Source organism: Capra hircus, unplaced genomic scaffold (assembly GCF_001704415.2).
Source record: "Capra hircus breed San Clemente unplaced genomic scaffold, ASM170441v1, whole genome shotgun sequence".
Classification (NCBI taxonomy): Eukaryota; Metazoa; Chordata; class Mammalia; order Artiodactyla; family Bovidae; genus Capra; species Capra hircus.
In genome coordinates this window covers 1-17,653 of record NW_017192385.1, presented here as the reverse complement: position 1 = coordinate 17,653, position 17,653 = coordinate 1, and the positions used below count along the sequence as shown (strand labels likewise).

General features: G+C 44.7%; 1 protein-coding gene across 1 annotated transcript; it reads left to right on the top strand.

The window, feature by feature from the left end:
* Positions 1–13,738: 13,738 nt before the first annotated feature.
* Positions 13,739–15,804, top strand: LOC108634902 (melanoma-associated antigen B18-like). Its single transcript, XM_018045230.1, has 2 exons — positions 13,739–13,891; positions 15,034–15,804. The coding sequence occupies exons 1-2, from the start codon at positions 13,739–13,741 to the stop codon at positions 15,802–15,804; spliced, it is 924 nt and encodes a 307-aa protein (XP_017900719.1).
* Positions 15,805–17,653: the final 1,849 nt, after the last annotated feature.

The following is a 17,653-nucleotide window of genomic DNA, read 5'->3' as shown; positions in this document are numbered from 1 at the left end:
GAGAATCCCATGGACAGAGAGCCTAGAGTGCTGCAGTTCATGGGGTTGCGAAGAGTCAGAAATAAGTGAGGGCCTGAGCACAGACAGACAGACAGAGAGGTAGATCTAGAAGTCTAGGAGGGGAATAGAGATAGAGAAACCTAGGAACCATTGGTAGACCATTGTAAGTTAACATTGTTCAAGAAAGGTATCAGAATGTAGTGGAGGAAGGCAGGTTTGTTTAAATATAAAGCCATAAATAATCCATGAGATGTTCCCCAGGCCTTTAGGTAAAAGAGGAATGTCACGGCCCTTCTGTCCATTTGAAGAAGTTCTACAATAACCCAAGTTTGACCTCATAAGGTCAGACACTCTCCTGTTCCAAATGAATTGGGAGGGAGTGATGTAAACCTGACCTCTACTCAAAGAAGGCAGTCTTTCCTAGTCCTCCACTTTCCATTGACTATAGAATATGTTCCACTCAATCTTCCTGGCAGAGCTCTGTCACCTGCCTCCTTGCATCTTTTACATGCATCCTATATAAATAAATCTATTTCTTGCCTAACACTTTCCCTCTTGCTGAGGGACTCCCTCTCCCTTCTGGACTGAGACACAAACAACCTGAGCTGCCCTAAGTCCAGGTACCAGGTGAGTGATTCTAATTAAAAGACCATGGTTCAAGTCCCAAACTGCATTTTTGGGGGTTTGCAGTCCTGGTCATGTGGATTTGAGTCAAAACCTGATGTGATAGGTTTCAGGTAGAGGAGGTCTCAATGCCACCCCTTTAAAAATTTTAAAATATGGCCTGTTAAACTGGCTCATAGGGCTAGAATGAAAGTCACTTCCTTCTGCATTTCTCTGCACCTAGACTCCCAATATCTTTGCCTTTGGGTGGGCAAATACAGACAGTGGATGCCATGAAGGCCTCCACTTTGTGTTTATAAAATTCAAGCTGAGTGTGTCTACAGGATAGGGAGAGAATGGATAAAGAAAGAAAAGAAAAGAAATTGAGCTAAAAAATTTTGGCTACCTTCTGAAATATGGCTGCCCTAGTGCCTCAGATGGTAAAGAATCTACCTGAAATGGCAGGAGACCCGGGTTCAATCCTTGGATTGGGAAGTTCCCCTGGAGAAGGGAATGGCAACCCACTCCAGTATTCCTGCCCAGAGAATCCCATGGACAGGGGATCCTGGAGGGCTACATTCCATGGGGCCACAATGACTCAGACATGACTTAGAGACTGAACTACAACAGCAATCTCCTAACACTTCTTCTACTTTACCACTCCTTGCTGCAACTAGTGAAGCCCATTCGTCCTAGAGCCGGTGCTCCGCACTAAGAGAAGCCACCACAATGAGAAGCCAGTGCATCCCAATGAAGGGTAGCCCCTGCTCCTCAAAACTAGAGAACACACACGCAGCAATGAAGAGCCAGCACAACCAAAATTAAATACATAAATAATTTCTTTAAAAAACTGCTCAGGGAAGCCACAATGGCCCCTGGGGCGAGAACTGAGCCACATTCTGCCCAGCAAGCTCACAGGTGAGGGATGTCACAGCCATGAAAAGGCCATAAGGGACTTCAGTGACACCTGAAGCCCCTAATGAGCATTCGCCATTTCCTTTTGAGATGGATAACTGACTGTCCATCGCTGAAGACTTGCCCGTAGGATTCCAGCTAGGTCCCTTATGTCCAAATCTTCCTTGCCTTTAGGAAAAACTCTGAACTTTGAAAGACTTGCCAGGTAGACTCGTCTGGCTTGACAATGCTTAATTTGCCTAGAAAAGCCCTTCCCCTTCTCCAGATGATATTAACCATCAGCCAGCCCTGAGCCCTGTTCACAGGAACTCTTTCTGGGCAAAAGAAGGAGCCTCTTGGATCACAGACCTCTTCTTCACTATACTCAGCATTGAACACCACTGCTCCTGGCCGCCATCACCAATGTTTTGCCCTCTAAACTGGGGCTCCAGACCTCCTTAAACTCTCACCACCTCAGGAAGTCATAGGGCCCACCAGACTTCCATAAGAATCCAAGTTCCCCTCCCCATGCAGGATCTCAGTTGGATAAAACAAGATTAAGGAAAATTGTCAGATGACCCCAAAAAATATCTAGAAAATTTTAGACATCTATGACTTTTGAATTAACCCAGAAGAACACTTATATCATCCTTGCTCAGACACTGTCTCAGGCAGAAAGGACAACTATATACAGAATCAGCCCTCAGCTCTGAGACAGCTATCACATGGCAAACTCCCAACCATTTCCCATGGGAATGATGGCTGTTCCCTGTTCACAATCTAATTGGGAGTATACTACTTGAGCCAGGTTAGCAGCCAGGGATGCTCTGTCTTCCTCTTCCCCACCTGACCACTGTTGGTCAGAGCACACCCAGAGAGGCTCCCTGTTTTGCCCAATGACCACCACTAGGTTTCCAGCCATGTCAGGACCAAGCAAGACAAAGTGCCAGCACGGCGTGGCACAGGTGCACCAAGACCTAAAAGGTGACTAATGTAACCCAGGGTTCACGATGCCGTATTTATAAAAATAGCACTCTGGTTTCTGCCTTCCCTCCCACTCCATGGATTTTGCTTGCGTACTTATGGGTAACTGCCTGCACACTAGGAGAAAAGTTATATAACCTAAAGCTGTCCATCAACTTGTCAGTCAAATGACACAGGACACACATGACCCTACCCCATGGCACGACTGCTTCTGGTTTCCAGACAGCCTGCTCTCATCCTTCTCAGGGGAGTAATTTTGCTCTGCCTCATAAAACAGATACTTAAAACTGCTCTATTTCTCCAATAAATTATTTTTCTTTGCTATGACTAAAACAGGAAATCAGCGTTCTGCTGGTGAAAATGTGGATCACATATTTATTACTGTTTATCAGGTTCCAATTAAAGTTTTTATATTTTATAATGCAAATTTAGAAACTTTTCATTGCTGTGTGATCTAGAACAAGAAAACACAGCAATGGAAGAAGGATTTTCATGCAAATTTCAAGAGACTCTGTGGCAAAGTAACTTAGGCCAAGTAAAAAAGCAAAGAAAAAGCAAATTTTGTTAAGTTTTTAGTTTTGTTAAATTCTTTTAATACTCCTTGTTAGTAAAAGTATGTCCTTAGTTTATTCAAGATGGTGGGAGAAATTAAATAGTAATAAAGCAGACAACACCATCATTGTCACTCATATTTTCAACCACTAATTGAGTATCAACTCCTTGGAATGCTCCATGGCAGAACTGGGGATGATAATAAAAAGAAGCCTGAGCCAGTGTCCATAGAAGTTAAGTGTCTAAAAGTTGCCGCCATATCAAGCAGACGGTGAGGTACCCTTTGAGACCTAAACATGTGACAAGTTGAAACAAGGGATGAGAACGAGAGGAGGTTTCAGATGAGAGTAGTCAAAAGTAAATGCTTTGAGGTGAGGAATGTGGGCGCTTTGGAACACTGCAGTTCCCTTGAGGATGTAATTTGAAGTTAGGTGGGTTTGTGGGCTAAACGAGGCTGAGTGAATTGAGGGTGGAAGGTGACCCTGAAATAGGGGGATTAAGTTGAGAAGCTGAAGAACAGAAGGGAAGATTACCCTTGATTTTTACTCTGAGACTGTGGGTAAAACAGAGAGAATCTCCACCTGGGACAGGAATACAATGGGTTCTGTGCTCCTGCCCCAGTATAGGGAAACACAGTGCACAAACTGGGGATTTAACCCCACTGCCTCCAGGGTGTTTGGCAGAAAGAAGGATGGTATTTCCTTGAACTGAGATACCTTATACCCACTGTAACAGCACTTTCCACACTGGGCTCAGAGGGCACTATGTTACAGAGATGCCCTACTGCCTATTTTAAGCATAATTTGGGGAACTTCAAATGAAGGCTACACTTTTGGTGCTGGTGAAATTAATGAAGATGGGGGGTGGTAGTATGGATGAAAACGCAGCTGGAAGGGAAGATCTTCGTCCTTGACACAAATTCTAGAAGTTTTGAGTATCATCCAGGGAGCAGAGATTCCTCTACATTCAAATGATAAATTTACACATGGGGAAATTTTATTTAGTTTTACTAAGCAGAACACTGTTCATTGTGAAACTGCCACATATTTCTGATATCTCATGCAAGTTAAAAAAAAACAGCAACAGTTGATACTAAGGTCTGTGGTCATAATTATCAGAGGAATAAATGTTATTCTTTGAAATCCATTATTGCAAGAGCTTTATAAATATCACATATATTACACTAGTTCTACAAAATAGGGTTTAGAAGACTCACTTTGCAGATTATGAATTTGGTAATATTCTCAAGTTCACAAGACTTGTGACAGAGCTGGAAATAGACATTTGGTCTGCATATGTCGAGAGGCCACACTGTTCCACTCCTCTTAGCCTGAGGCAGACCTAGTGTCCTTCAGTTCTCCTGTCATCTCACTACTCCAAACTTTATTTCAGAGGCTTCTGTTTCAAGCTGGCGGTGTAGCAGGATGTCTGTTTGCCTCCTCCTGCACCATAACTGCAACTAGCTGTTGGACAACTATCAACCGTAGGACCCTGGAACACTGAAAATGATACCCCACGTTCAAAGAAAAAGTGGAAGTCGCAACAAGATAATAGGAGGGGTACAATCACAATGAATTCAAATCCAATACCCACTGGGTGGGTAACTGGAGAACAAAAATACCAAAGAAGTTCTCCCACGATTGTGAAAGTTCTGCACCTCACATCAAGGAACCCAGCCTGCGGTTCTGACAAAGGGACATGGAATTCCCTGGTCATCTGACCTTGAAGGGCAGTGGGGTTTGATTACAGGACTCCCACAGAAGTAGGGGAAACAGACACACCACTCTTGGAGGGCACAAACAAAGTCTCGCATGCACCAAGACCCAGAGAAAAGGAGCATTTACTCCACAGGAGACTGAATTAGACCTACCTCCAAGTGTTCAACAGTGTCCTGTGGAGGCATGAGTCAGCTGGGGCTCACCACAGGGATGGGGGCACTGGCAGAAGCAGTCCTAGTGGTCCCCCTTGGCGTAAGCCTTCTTACAGGTCAGCATTAACTCTGCCATAGAGACCACAGACCCATAATTCAAAAAGTGACAAGCTCTCTAATGTTCACTGCAGGGCTCTTTACAACAACCAGCACATGGAAGCAACGTAGATGTCCATCGACCGATGCAAGTATAAAGAAGCTGTGGAAGGTACATGCGATGGAATATTGTTCTTGTTATCTCGTCACTAAGTTGTGTCTGATTCTTTTGCAACCCCAAGGACTGTAGCTCGCCAGAATGCTCTGTCCGTGGGATTTCCCAGGTAAGAATACTGGGGTGTGTTGCCACTTCCTTCTTTGAGTTACCTTCCAGAACCAGAGTTTGAAATCACGGTTCTTGCATTGGCAGGCTAATTATTTATGATTGACCCACCAGGGTAACCCAGTGAAATATTTCTCAGTCATAAAAATGAACAAAACTGTGTCATTGTTAGAGAGGTGGATGAACCTATTGAGTGTTATACAGAGAAGGAAGTCAGAAAGAGAAAAACAAAGATTGAATATTAATGTATATGTGTGGGATCGACAAGAATGGCATAGGTGACCCTATTTGCAAAGCAGAAATGAAGACAGTGATATAGAGACCAAACGTATGGTGCCAAGGGGGAAAGGGTTAGGGTGTCAGAAATTAGAATATTGGGATTGACACACACTACTGATACTATGTGTAAAATAGACAACTGTTGGGAATATACTGTATAGCATAGAGAACTCTCCTTAATTCACTGGGGTGTCCTCAATGTGAGGGAAATCCAAATTGAGAGGGTATATGTATATGTATATCTGATTACTTTTAGTATGGAATAGAAGCTAACACAACATTGTAAAGCAACATACTGCAAGAAATATTAAAAAAATAATAGAGTAAGACAAATACATTCTTTTGTCTTTGCTGCCATTGACTCTAAACAGTGACTGTAAATGTACTTTATTTAAACATTCCTTGATTTTCCAAAGAACAATGCAAAGCAAATCAGATTTTCCTTCATAGGCTGTTATTTAACACAGTGTTTTTTTATTTTAACATGTATCTTTCAAAATGTAAATGTCATACAAAGGAAACTAGGATTAATGACTTTATAAATTTCTCTTCTTTACTGTATTTGTTTTTACTTTCCTAGTTAGTATGGGGGAGCAAAACATGCCATCTCAAACTGTCTCTTTTGATACACAGGTCATTCTAACTGAAAACAATCAAGGCCAAAAGATTCAGTAAGGAACTTGACCTTTGGCCTAACTGCCTGAAAGAACTTAGACAAAGGTCCTGTTCCCTGAAGAGAACTATGACCAGAGATAGCTGCAAAGATTATGGGCAAGGTGTGGTGTCAAAATCTTGGCAGGGCCTAGGGATGAGAGTCCACTCTGTGGCCAGGAATCTCTGCCTGGCACAGAAAACATTCGTTTACCAACATTCCTTTTTCCATCTCCTTGTGAATTGCTTGCCTATCCTTTCAGTTCGAAATAACTACCATTAAAATTTTCTGCTCTCTTTGGCTCTGGGCTTTGCCATGTTGATGAGTTATTCAGTTTTCCTGGGTCTCTGTCATGTCTATGTGTTATTGTACTTTTATTTTATCCTATTAATCTGTCTCACATCAATTTAATTCTTCGACCACCCACAAAATACCAGAAGGGCAAGGGGAATTTCATCCTCCTCCATATTAGCTACATCTCACATATTTCTTTCTGTGTTCAATATCCTTCTTAATGAGCTATTCAGTAACAAACTAACAGCTAGAATGTCATTAATCATTTTACTCATATTGAAATAATTACATATTTCGTTATGCTTTTCTAATTTTTATACTTTGCTGACTAAGGTCCGTCTAGTCAAGGATATGGTTTTTCCAGTAGTCATGTATGGATGTGAGAGTTGGACTGTGAAGAAGGCTGAGCGCCAAAGAATTGATGCTTTTGAACTGTGGTGTTCGAGAAGACCCTTGAGAGTCCTTTGGACTGCAAGGAGATCCAACCAGTCCATTCTGAAGGAGATCAGCCCTGGGATTTCTTTGGAAGGAGTGATGCTAAAGCTGAAACTCCAGTACTTTGGCCACCTCATGCGAAGAGTTGACTCATTGGAAAAGACTGTGATGTTGGGAGGGATTGGGGGCAGGAGGAGAAGGGGACGACAGAGGATGAGATGGCTGGATGGCATCACTGACTCAATGGACGTGAATCTGAGTGAACTCCGGGAGTTGGTGATGGACAGGGAGGCCTGGCGTGCTGCGATTCATGGGGTCCCAAAGAGTCAGACACGACTGAGCGACTGAACTGAACTGAACTGAACTGAATTTTTATTTATTTATTTACTGAGCATTACCCGACCCAATAGAGCAAGAGCCAGGTTTCCTCATAGCCAGTTCCTCCCATCAACAAGCTTCCACAAGCCTCTTAAACTCATTCTTCAGAGGGCAGACAGAAGACCTACAATGCCCTATTCTCTAGAATGAAAACCACAGTCACACAAAGCTAACCTAAATGATCCCATGGATCACACCTTTGTGTAACTCAAAAGTTATGGGCCAGGCTTTGCAGGGCCACCCAAGGTGGACGGGTCATGGTGGAGAATTCTAACAAAACGCGGTCCACTGGAGAGGAGTATAGCAAACCACTTCAGTATCCTTGCCTCGAGAAACCCATGAACATCATGAAAAGGCAAAAAGTTATGATACCAGGAGATCATACCAGAGGGAGACACCTGAGCCACCCACGTCAGTAGGTGTCTAATATGCTATTGGGGAAGAGCCCAGAAATAGCTCCAGAAATAATTAAGAGACTGGGCCAAGTCAAAACGACACTTAGTTGTAGATGTGTCTGGTGGTGAAAGTAAAGGCTGATGCTGTAAAGAACAGTACTACATAGGAACCTTCAATGTTAGCTCCATGAATCAATAGAAATTGGTCAGGCAAGATATGGCAAGAGTGACCGTCAACATTTTAGAAATCATACAACTAACATGGACAGGAATGGGTGGATTTAATTGAGATTACCATTGTATCTGTGGGCAAAAATCCATGAGAAGAAATGGAGCAGTCTCATAGTCAAAAAAAGACTGTGAACTGCAGGTACTGGGTGCAGTGTCCACAAGGACAGAATGATCTCGGTTCATTTCCAAGGCAAAGCATTCAGTATCACAGTAATCCAAGTCTATGCTTCAAACACTGATGCCAAAGAAGCTAGAGTCCAGTGGTGCTATGAAGATGTACATCACAGCCTAGAACTAACATCCCCCAAAAATGTCCTTTTCATAATAGGGGACTGGAATGGAAATGTAGGAAGTAAAGGAATAACTTGCAGCTGAAGATGGAGAAGCTCACACAGTCTGCATAAACAAGACCCAGAGCTCACTCTGGCTCAGATCATAAGCTCCTTACTGCAAAAGACAGACTTAAGCTGAAGAAAGTAGAGACAATCATTAGGCCATTTAGATACGACCTAAATCAATTTCCTTATGATTATACAGTGGAGGTGAGGAATACTTTCAAGGGATATGATCTGGTAGAAAGACTGCCTGAAAAACTAAAGATGGAGGTTCAGAACAAGGTATAGGAGGTGGTAACCAAAACCATCCACAAGAAAAAGCTATGAAAAAGGCTAAATGGTTGTCTGAGGAGGCCTTACAAATACCTGAGAAAGAAGAGAAGCAAAGGGCAAAGGAAAGATATACCAATCTGAATGCAGATTTCCAAAGAACAGCAAGGAATAATAAGAAAGCATTTTCAAGTGAACAATGCAAAGAAATAGAGGGAGAAAATAGAGTGGGAAAGACTAGACTTCTCTTCAAGAAAATTAGAGATACCAAGGGAACATTTCATGCAAAGATGGGCACAATAAAGGACAGAAACTATAGGGACAGAACAGAAGGAAAAGATTTTAAGAAGAGGTGGCAAGGAGATACCGAAGAACTGTTCAACAAAGGTCTTTATGACCCAGATAACAGCGATGTTGTGATCACTCACATAGAGCCAGACATCCAGGAGTGTGAAGTGAAGGGGGCCTTATGAAGCATTCCTAAGAACAAAGCTAGTGGAGGTGATGAAATTTCAGCTGAGCTATTTCAAACCCTAAATGATGATGTTGTTAACGTACTGCACTCAATATGCCAGCAAATTTGGACCACTGAGCAGAGGATACAGGACTGGAAAAGGTAAGGTTTCATTCCAATCCCAAAGATGTGCAATGCCAACGAATGTTCAAACTATCATATAATTGTGCTCATTTCACATGCAAGCTAGGGAATGCTCAAAATCCTTCAAGCTACGCTTCAACAGTATCTGAAAAGAGAACTTCAAAATGTACAAGCTGGGTTCAGAAAAGGCAGAGGAATCAGATATCAAATTGGTAATCTCCACTGGGTCATAGACAAAGCAAGACTATTCCAGAAAACTTCTACTTGTTTGACTATGCAAAAGTCTTTGCCTGTGTGTATCACAGGAAACTGCAAAATTCTTAAATGATGGGAATACCAGACCACCTTACCTGCTTTCTGAGAAACTGGTATACAGGTCAAGAAGCAACAGTTAGAAGTGGACAAGGAACAAAAGACAGGTTCAAAATTGGGACACAGGTACATCAAGGCTGCATATTGTCACCTTGATTATTTAAGTTATATGCACAGTACATCATGACATTCCCGGATGGATGAACCCAAGCTGGAATCAAATTGCCAGAAGAAATATCAATACCTTCAGATATGCATATGATACCACCCTTATGGCAGAAAGTGAAGTCGAACTAAAGAGACTCTTGATGAGAGTGAAAGAAGAGAATGAAAAACCTGGCTTAAACTAAACATTCAAGCAACTAAGATCATGGCATCTGGTCCCAACACTTCATGGCAAACAGATGGGGAAAAAGTAGAAACAATGGAAGATTTAAATTTCTTCTCCAAAATCACTGTGGATGGTGAAAGCAGCCATGGCGGTGGTGGTGGTGGTTTAGTCACTAAGTCGTGTCCCACTCTTGCGACCCCATGGGCTGTAGCCTCCCAATCTCCTCTGTCCCTGGGATTCTCCAGGCATGAATACTGAATTGGGTTCCCATTTCCTTCTTCAGGCGATCTTCCTGACCCAGGAATTGACCCCAGATCTATTGCACTGCAGGCAGATTTTTTACCAACTGAGCTACGAGGGAAGCCCCAAATTAAAAGATGCCATGAAATTAAAAGATGCTTTTTCTTTGCAAGAAAAGCTATGACAAACATAGATCACATAATAAAAAGCAGAGACATCACATTGACAAAAGAGGTGTGTCTAGTGAAAGCTATGATTTTCCCAGGGGTCATGTGTGGATGTGAGCGCTGGACCGTAAAGAAGGTGGAGCACTGAAAAAGTGATGCTGTTGAATTGTGGTGCTGGAAAAGACTCTTGAGAGTCCCCTGGACAGAAAGGAGATCAAACCAGTCATTCCTGAAGGGAATCAACCTTTAATATTCATGGGAATATCTGATGCTGAAGTTGAAGCTCCAAACTTTTGGCCACCTGATGGGAAGAGCTGACTCATTGGTAAAGACCCTGATGTTGGGAAAGATGGAAGGGAAAAAGAAAAGGAGGCAGCAGAGGATGAGATGTTTGGATGGCATCACTGATTGGATGGACATGAGTCTGAGCCAACTCCAGGAGATGGTGAAGCATAGGGAGCCTGGTGTGCTACGGATCATGGGGTCACAGTCAGAGATGACTGAGCAACTGAACAAAAGCAACAACACAGAACTGCAAACAAGCAAAAGTAAAATATATTGTAAGCAATGGACAAAAGTTAATAACACCGTATTGATATGAGTTGCTCAGTTTTAACAAATGAACTTGTATCAGTTGAACCAATCAAAGATATTAATAACAGAACATGCTAAGTGGAGGAAGAGACTGGTTCTATAGGAACTCTGTACTCTACGTGCTAAATTTTCTGTAATCCTAAATCTGTTCCTTAAAAAATTACAGATGCTCACAAGATAAGATGTTCACCACTCATTATGAAAAAATGCAAACCAAAGCTACAATGATGCATCACCTCATACTTGCCAGAAAGGCTATCATAAAAAAATCTAGAAACAATAAGTGCTGAAGTGGCATGGAGATAAGGGAACCCTCTTGCACTTTGAGGGGGAATGTAAATTGATATAGCCACTATGGAGAACAGTATGGAGAGTCCTTTCAAAACTAGAAATAAAACTACCCTATGACTCAGCAATCTCACTACTGGGCATACACACTGAGAAAGCCATGCGTGAAAACATTCATGGACTGCACTGTTTATTGCAGCACTATTTACAATAGCTAGGACATGGAAGCAACCACCTCAACTTCCACTGACAGATGAATAGATACAGAAGTTGTGGTAGCTATATAAATGGACTCTTACTCAACCATAAAAAGTCACAAATTTAAGTCAGTTGTAGTGAAGTGAATACACCTAGAGTCTGTTACACGGAGTGAAGTAAGCCAGAAGGAGAGCAAAAAGGATTGCGTATTAACGCATTTATATGGAATCTAGAAAATGTCACTGATGAATCCATCTGCAGGGTAGGAATAGAGACACATGCAGAGAAAAGAATGTACACAGCAAGGGATGGAGAGAGAGGGACAAACTGAGAGAGGCTGTGACGTATATGCACGGCCATGTGTACCAGAGATAGCTAGTGGGGAGATGCTCTGGAACAGAGGCAGCTCAGACTGCTGTCTGTGACAACCTAGAGGACTGAGATGGGGGTGGTGTGAGGGATGCTCATGGAGGGGGATATATGTATACTTATGGCTGCCTCATAGTGTTGTACAACAGAAACTAACACACTATAAAGCAGTTATCCTCCAATTAAAATTTTTCAGAAATGCTCTACTGATTTAAAATGTAGAAAAAGTCTGGACAAGGACACATAGCCAGTACAGACTTATATACAACAATGCCAAATGAATAAGAACAATGAAAACCAAAAGATAACATAATATTTTATCCTCGAATTAAAACTCTTAGGAAACACGCACAGGAAATATTCAAACATATAAAGAACTTCAGCTATCTCATATAAAATAGATCACCATAGCAAAATCAAGAGTCTGGCCTGGAAGAATCAACAATTACTTAGGTCACGAAATAGAAAATACACCATAAATAAAAGCAACCATACAAAAAAAGTACCTACAAAGAAACCTCAGAACAATGTATACATTCCACACAGAGGCAAAAAGAAGACCTTCCTGACAGCCTTAGGAGAAAAAAGTCTGAAACAGAATAGGATGTTATGTGTATTCCTGAGGAGCAGATATTGTAAGACTGTCGATGTTCCTTAACTCCTGTACAGATCTACTCCAGTCAGACCAGCTGAGACCACAATCAAACATGGGCTGCTGTTTCCTGTACCCAGAATAAACCATGGAACACTTATACAAAGAATAAAGACAACTATTAATAGAAGCAAAAACAGAAAACTACATAATCCCCAAGGCAAAGTAAGTCTCCAATGAACTTGACTGTATGAGTGTCAAGGTGAGGGAGTACTCGGAGACTGACAAGGTGTGTCCAGCCTACAAGGGAAGAAGACAACAGGAGCAGCTGGAAAAGGCTTTAAAGTTCAGCCCTTGATTCTTCCACTGTGCCCTGGGGCCATAAATCGCTACAGCCTCACTGAAGGAATCTGAGGTAGCATCTCAGAGCTCCCATGCCAAGACCATGGGGAACAGAAGTTTGAGTTGGATGTGGCAGTATGGGCCAGAGGTCATGCAACAACCAGCACAAACTTTGCTAGTGGATGACAAATTGGCCCTTTTAAGTGATCACCTTAAAAGACTATCACACAGGGACTAAAAGAGAAAATGTAGTACCACAAAAGTTGTACCAAAGGACAGAAATTCACCTCAGAACTTTCGAGCAATGCCCCTGCAGTCGACTAAGAGCCCACGGCGAGAACTGTCAGGCTAAGGAGCCCCTTCACTTCTCTACTGGGATTGTGTGGGGCATGGTTGGGGACAGAGGTGGATTCATACCAGAAAGGGAAGGATTTCCAGGCCCTGCCTGCAGTCAATATGAAGATCCTGAGTGAGATGTGAGGGGTTCCACACCACAGAAGGCAGTCTCCCATCCTTCCCTCTCAGCTCATCTTACCGGCAGCAGCCATTTCCTGGAAGCCTCAGGCAGAAGTGTCCAGAGGAGATGTACTTGCACTTCTCACCAGGAGTCTCGGGACGTGATGTCTTCGATGTGAGGCCTTGGCCTCAGGTCAGCAGATGCCACGTAGCCCACCACCTACAGGGGACAAGGGAAGACACGGAGATTGGACGGAGCATCACTCATCCTCGAAGACAGGGCCCGAAAGTGCCCTCACTGTCATTCTCAGGAGCTCCAGGAAGCCAGTTCGGCCAGGCCAGAAACAATTCCTGCTGGGGTGCTGACGGAAGCTAGAGCCTGAGAGGGAGGCCCGTAGACTCCACTCAGTACAGGGAAGGTCTCAGGATCTGCTGTGATTCAAGGAAAACTGCACGTGCCAGTCCTCCGGGAAGGTCCCCCGGAACCCCGCCCACCCTGGCCCCGCCTCTGCCGTCCGCCTGGAACACAGAAGCACATGACAGGAAGTGACGATCACGCACACACGCTGTGGCTGCGAAGCCATCTTGGAGAGCTGCTGTCGTCTTAGAGAAGTGCCGTGTAGGGTGCCCAGACGGAGGACTCCCAGGTCTCATAAGGTGTCCAAATGTGAGGTGACCTGTGTTACAAGTGTGGGGACACATGTCCGGCACGACCAAGCCTTTCCCTCTGAAAAGGGGGGGCCGGACAACCCCCGGCCACCCTGCCCCTGTTATCCCCTCGAAGATTCGGGCCCTGCATCTTAAGCCCAAGTCCAGCCACGTCACCCATGTGGTCTCCGAGAGGACGGCTTCGGTCCCGGGCTGGTGGACTCCAATTCTGCTCAGTAGAGGGAAAGCCCTGAGCCCTGTAGCTAAAAGGAGGGACCCTCGGGGTGGACTGAGGGTCTCACACCCCAGAATAGTGGCCACGTGAAACCCCCACCCCACGACTTGGCTTTGAGGCATCCGGGTAGTATCCGGGCAGCTCTAACGGCTGAGGGGCACCCTCATTGCTATCTCGTATGTGGGACAGTGAATAACCCCTCGGTCCGAGGGGTTGGTAGCTGGTCAGTACAGGGAGGATGTCAGGGCTCAGGAGGAGCCAGGGTGAGGACCATCCTCCCCGACACAAGGGCCAGTCAGGACCCTCCCCTGTGGTCAGCGCTTCCTCCTGGCCAAACACGGGGATGGGAGGCTGCGGTTTGAGTGGGGAGGTTAGAGCTTGCTTACAGAAGGGCGGGTCCTGGGACCCTTCAGTGGGAGGCTGAGCGCTCCCTCCTCTCCTTCTCCAGAGTCACAGGGAAGGTGGCAGCATCAGCTTCAGAGCAGAAGAGGGATCAGGGCGGGTGCTAGGGAGTCATTCCCCGTTTTTCATCCTAACTCTGAATGTGAACTGAAAGGGACATGCCTCCCCTGCCAGCCCCCACAGGCCCCCGTCTAACGCCCAGGCAGGGCTGTCTGGCTGCGCCCCAGGGCTCACTCTCACTTCCTCCTCAGGGGTCTCAGGGGACAGGCTGACTAGGAGAACAGGAGACTTGTGGGTCCTAGAGCAGTGGCCTTGCAAAGCGGACTTGGTTTAAGCCGGGGACGACTCTCCCTGGTGAAGGTTCTCAACATTTCTTTGTCCTTCCTCCAGGCGCCCTCGTTGCCTGCCTTCCTAACTGCACGCCCGCCTGCGGTCCTTGACCTGTGTCATCATGCCTCGGAAGCACAAAAACAAGCATCATGCCACGGGAAACATCACCAGGTCCAGGGGGATACTCAGGAGGCCCAGGCCAGTGCTGCTGCAGCCCCAGGAGAGGAGTGCCCCTCCTCCCCCTCTTCTGTCCCTCAGGGTTCTCCCCCGAGCTCCCCTGCTGCTGGCAATCGCCAGGAGCTTCAGGGAGCCATGGCCCCTAGCTCTCCTGGTGCAGAGGCTTCCTGTGCAGGATCTGATCAAGGTGCCCAGGGCCCCAGGAGGAAAGTGCAGATGCCGCCCGAGCAGCCCTGCTCGCTCGGAGCATTCGCAAAGATCCTCTCATGAGGAAGGCCAGCATGGTGATGGATTTCCTGCTGGAGAGGTACACCAAGAAGGAGCCCATCACAAAGAATGCCATGCTGAATGTCATCGGAAGGAAGTACAAGCAGCACTTCCCGGAGATCCTGAGCAGAGCCTCTGAGCGCGTGGAGCTGGTGTTTGGCCTGGAGCTGAAGGAAGTCGACTGCAGCAGGAACATCTACGCCCTCGTCAACAAGTTCACTCTCGGGGTTGAGGAAGGTTCAAGTGATGAGGAGGAGCTGCCCAAGTCTGGTCTCCTCATGGCGCTCCTGGGCATCATCTTTATGAAGGGTAACCGCGCCACCGAGGAGGAGATCTGGGATTTCCTCAATGTGTTGGGGATCTATGCTGGGAGGAAGCACTCCATCTTTGGGGAGCCCAGAAAGCTCATCACCAAAGATCTGGTGCAGAAGGGGTACCTCAACTACCGCCAGGTGCCCAATAGCGATCCTCCAATCTACGAGTTCCTGTGGGGCCCGAGATCTTATGCTGAGACCAATAAGATGAAGGTGTTGGAAGTTCTGGCCAAGATCCAGGATACGGTCCCGAGTTCCTTCCCAGACCTCTATGACGAGGCTCTGAGAGATCAGGCGGTTAGAGCAGGGCTGAGAGGCATTCCCATTTCTCCAGCCATGGCTGAGGCCAGTGCCCCTTCCAGGGCCAAGTCCTACAGCTCCTCCCACATCTAGGGAGGGGTCAGGGCATTTTGTTCCCTTTGAGTTGGAAGAGAACAGTCCATACTCCAAAATAGTGCAGGGTAGTAGGGGGTGGGGGGAACAAAACCCATATGCTTCTTCACAGTTTTAAGTAGTATGGGAGTTTTAGGTGCAGTTTTAACAAAATATGCATGTTTTCCTTTTATCCATATGAATGCCATCTAGTCCAAAAATAGATGATTTCGGTAGGTAGGTAGCGGTGTTTTATAATTTTAAATGTTACTGCTCTTCATAAGGTTTATTTTGCTTCAGAATCTAGGTTTATTAATGTCAATGGAGTCATGTTTACTGTTATTAGGTTTATGACTAGGAGTTCGTTTTTTGTAAACAAGCTGGAAAAGACTTCAGTATTTTCCTTATGGTCCAGAATGAGGTAATACTAGCATTGGAATAGGATTTTACTTGGAAATGTGTGAGAATCCTAGATATAAATATTTGGTATCAGAAAGCATTCATAGTAAACGCAGGTTTCTTCTTCATTTGTCTTATCTGTCCTCTTTCCTTGTAAAAGCTAATTACATGGACTTAGATTTGTGTAGCTTATTCAAACTGTATGACACTTAAATCATAATAAAACAGAGTCTTTGCTCCATTATTTTCTGTTTTCTGCCAAATTAGATTGACCATCTTCTGTTTAGAAGGCTTTCTTATAGTACTGGGTTGGTAAGAAAATGGAGACCAAGCCACTGCCCATGGAATTTTGAGTCTAGCAGCAGATACCATATACGGAAGGTGGTGCTAACTCTAAGGAATAAACAAATCATACATTTAAATGGGGGAGGTGTGGAAGAGGAGGTTCCAGCTGAGAGCAAGCATGTCTAAGTTACCTGATTAAGGCAGCATTGGGTCTTGGAAACGTCTAGTTCCTTGGTGGAGGTCATTTTCAGTCCCATGAGGGCTAATGAAAGTGGCCAGAATACCATGGTTCTCAGAGGTAATTATCTAAACCATATACTATACTGCTAAGTCACCTCAGTTGTGTCTGATTCTGTGGCAACCCCGTAGATGCAGCCCACCAGCTCCCCGTCCCTGGGATTCTCCAGGGAAGAACACAAGGTTGGCATTTCCTTTCCAATGCATGAAAGTGAAAAGGGTAAGTGAAGTCACTTAGTCGTGTCCGACCTTCAGCATCCCCATGGACTGCAGCTACAGGCTCCTCCACCCATGGGATTTTCCAGGCAAGAATACTGGAGTGGGATGCCATTTATTTACCATTATTTGGGGATATCTGAAAACCATACGGAATCTCAACATAGGGAATGGAAGGGGCCCTGTGCACTTGAGCCAGGGCAAGTGAACACTCACACTATGTGTTTTCATCAAAAGCTGTCCAGAGTGTTTCTGAGAAATAAGGGTGATACCCATTGAAGCGAGATGCTACGATGTCCCTGGACTGTCTCTTTTTCGGGATGGGAGCACCAGAACTTGCTCTGTAAATGGGCAGTTTAAATAGGTTATGTTTAGTGTAACTTGGCAAACTAAGGTGGGCTCAATTTTACTGTCAGTGGTATTAATTAGGGGTGGTTTGGGAAAAAAAAAAAAAAACAAAAACACACACACAACAACCTGAGAGGGAAGCTGGTCCTTGAGACAGATGAACTTGTACTTTCATCCATGTGGAGAAGATAACCCAAACACATTAAATGTGCTCAAATAGGGAAAATGCTTGTTTTACTTGCTTGGAAGCATCAGTGCTGATATGGATTTGATTATTGTTTGGAGTTGCATATTCTCTAATATAGGCTGGAAAGAAAATTATGTGATGGAAGTTTGATCATTCGGGTCAAAATCACCTATGTAATAACTGCCATTCATTCAACGT

What these genes read in the sequence shown, in the direction of transcription:
- LOC108634902 (XM_018045230.1), top strand. Translation starts at nt 13,739, where the DNA reads ATGTCCGGCACGACCAAGCCTTTCCCTCTGAAAAGGGGGGGCCGGACA. An exon ending in TCTCCGAGAGGACGGCTTCG is followed by an intron (nt 13,892 to 15,033) that starts GTCCCGGGCTGG and finishes CCAGGGCCCCAG; the next exon opens with GAGGAAAGTGCAGATGCCGC.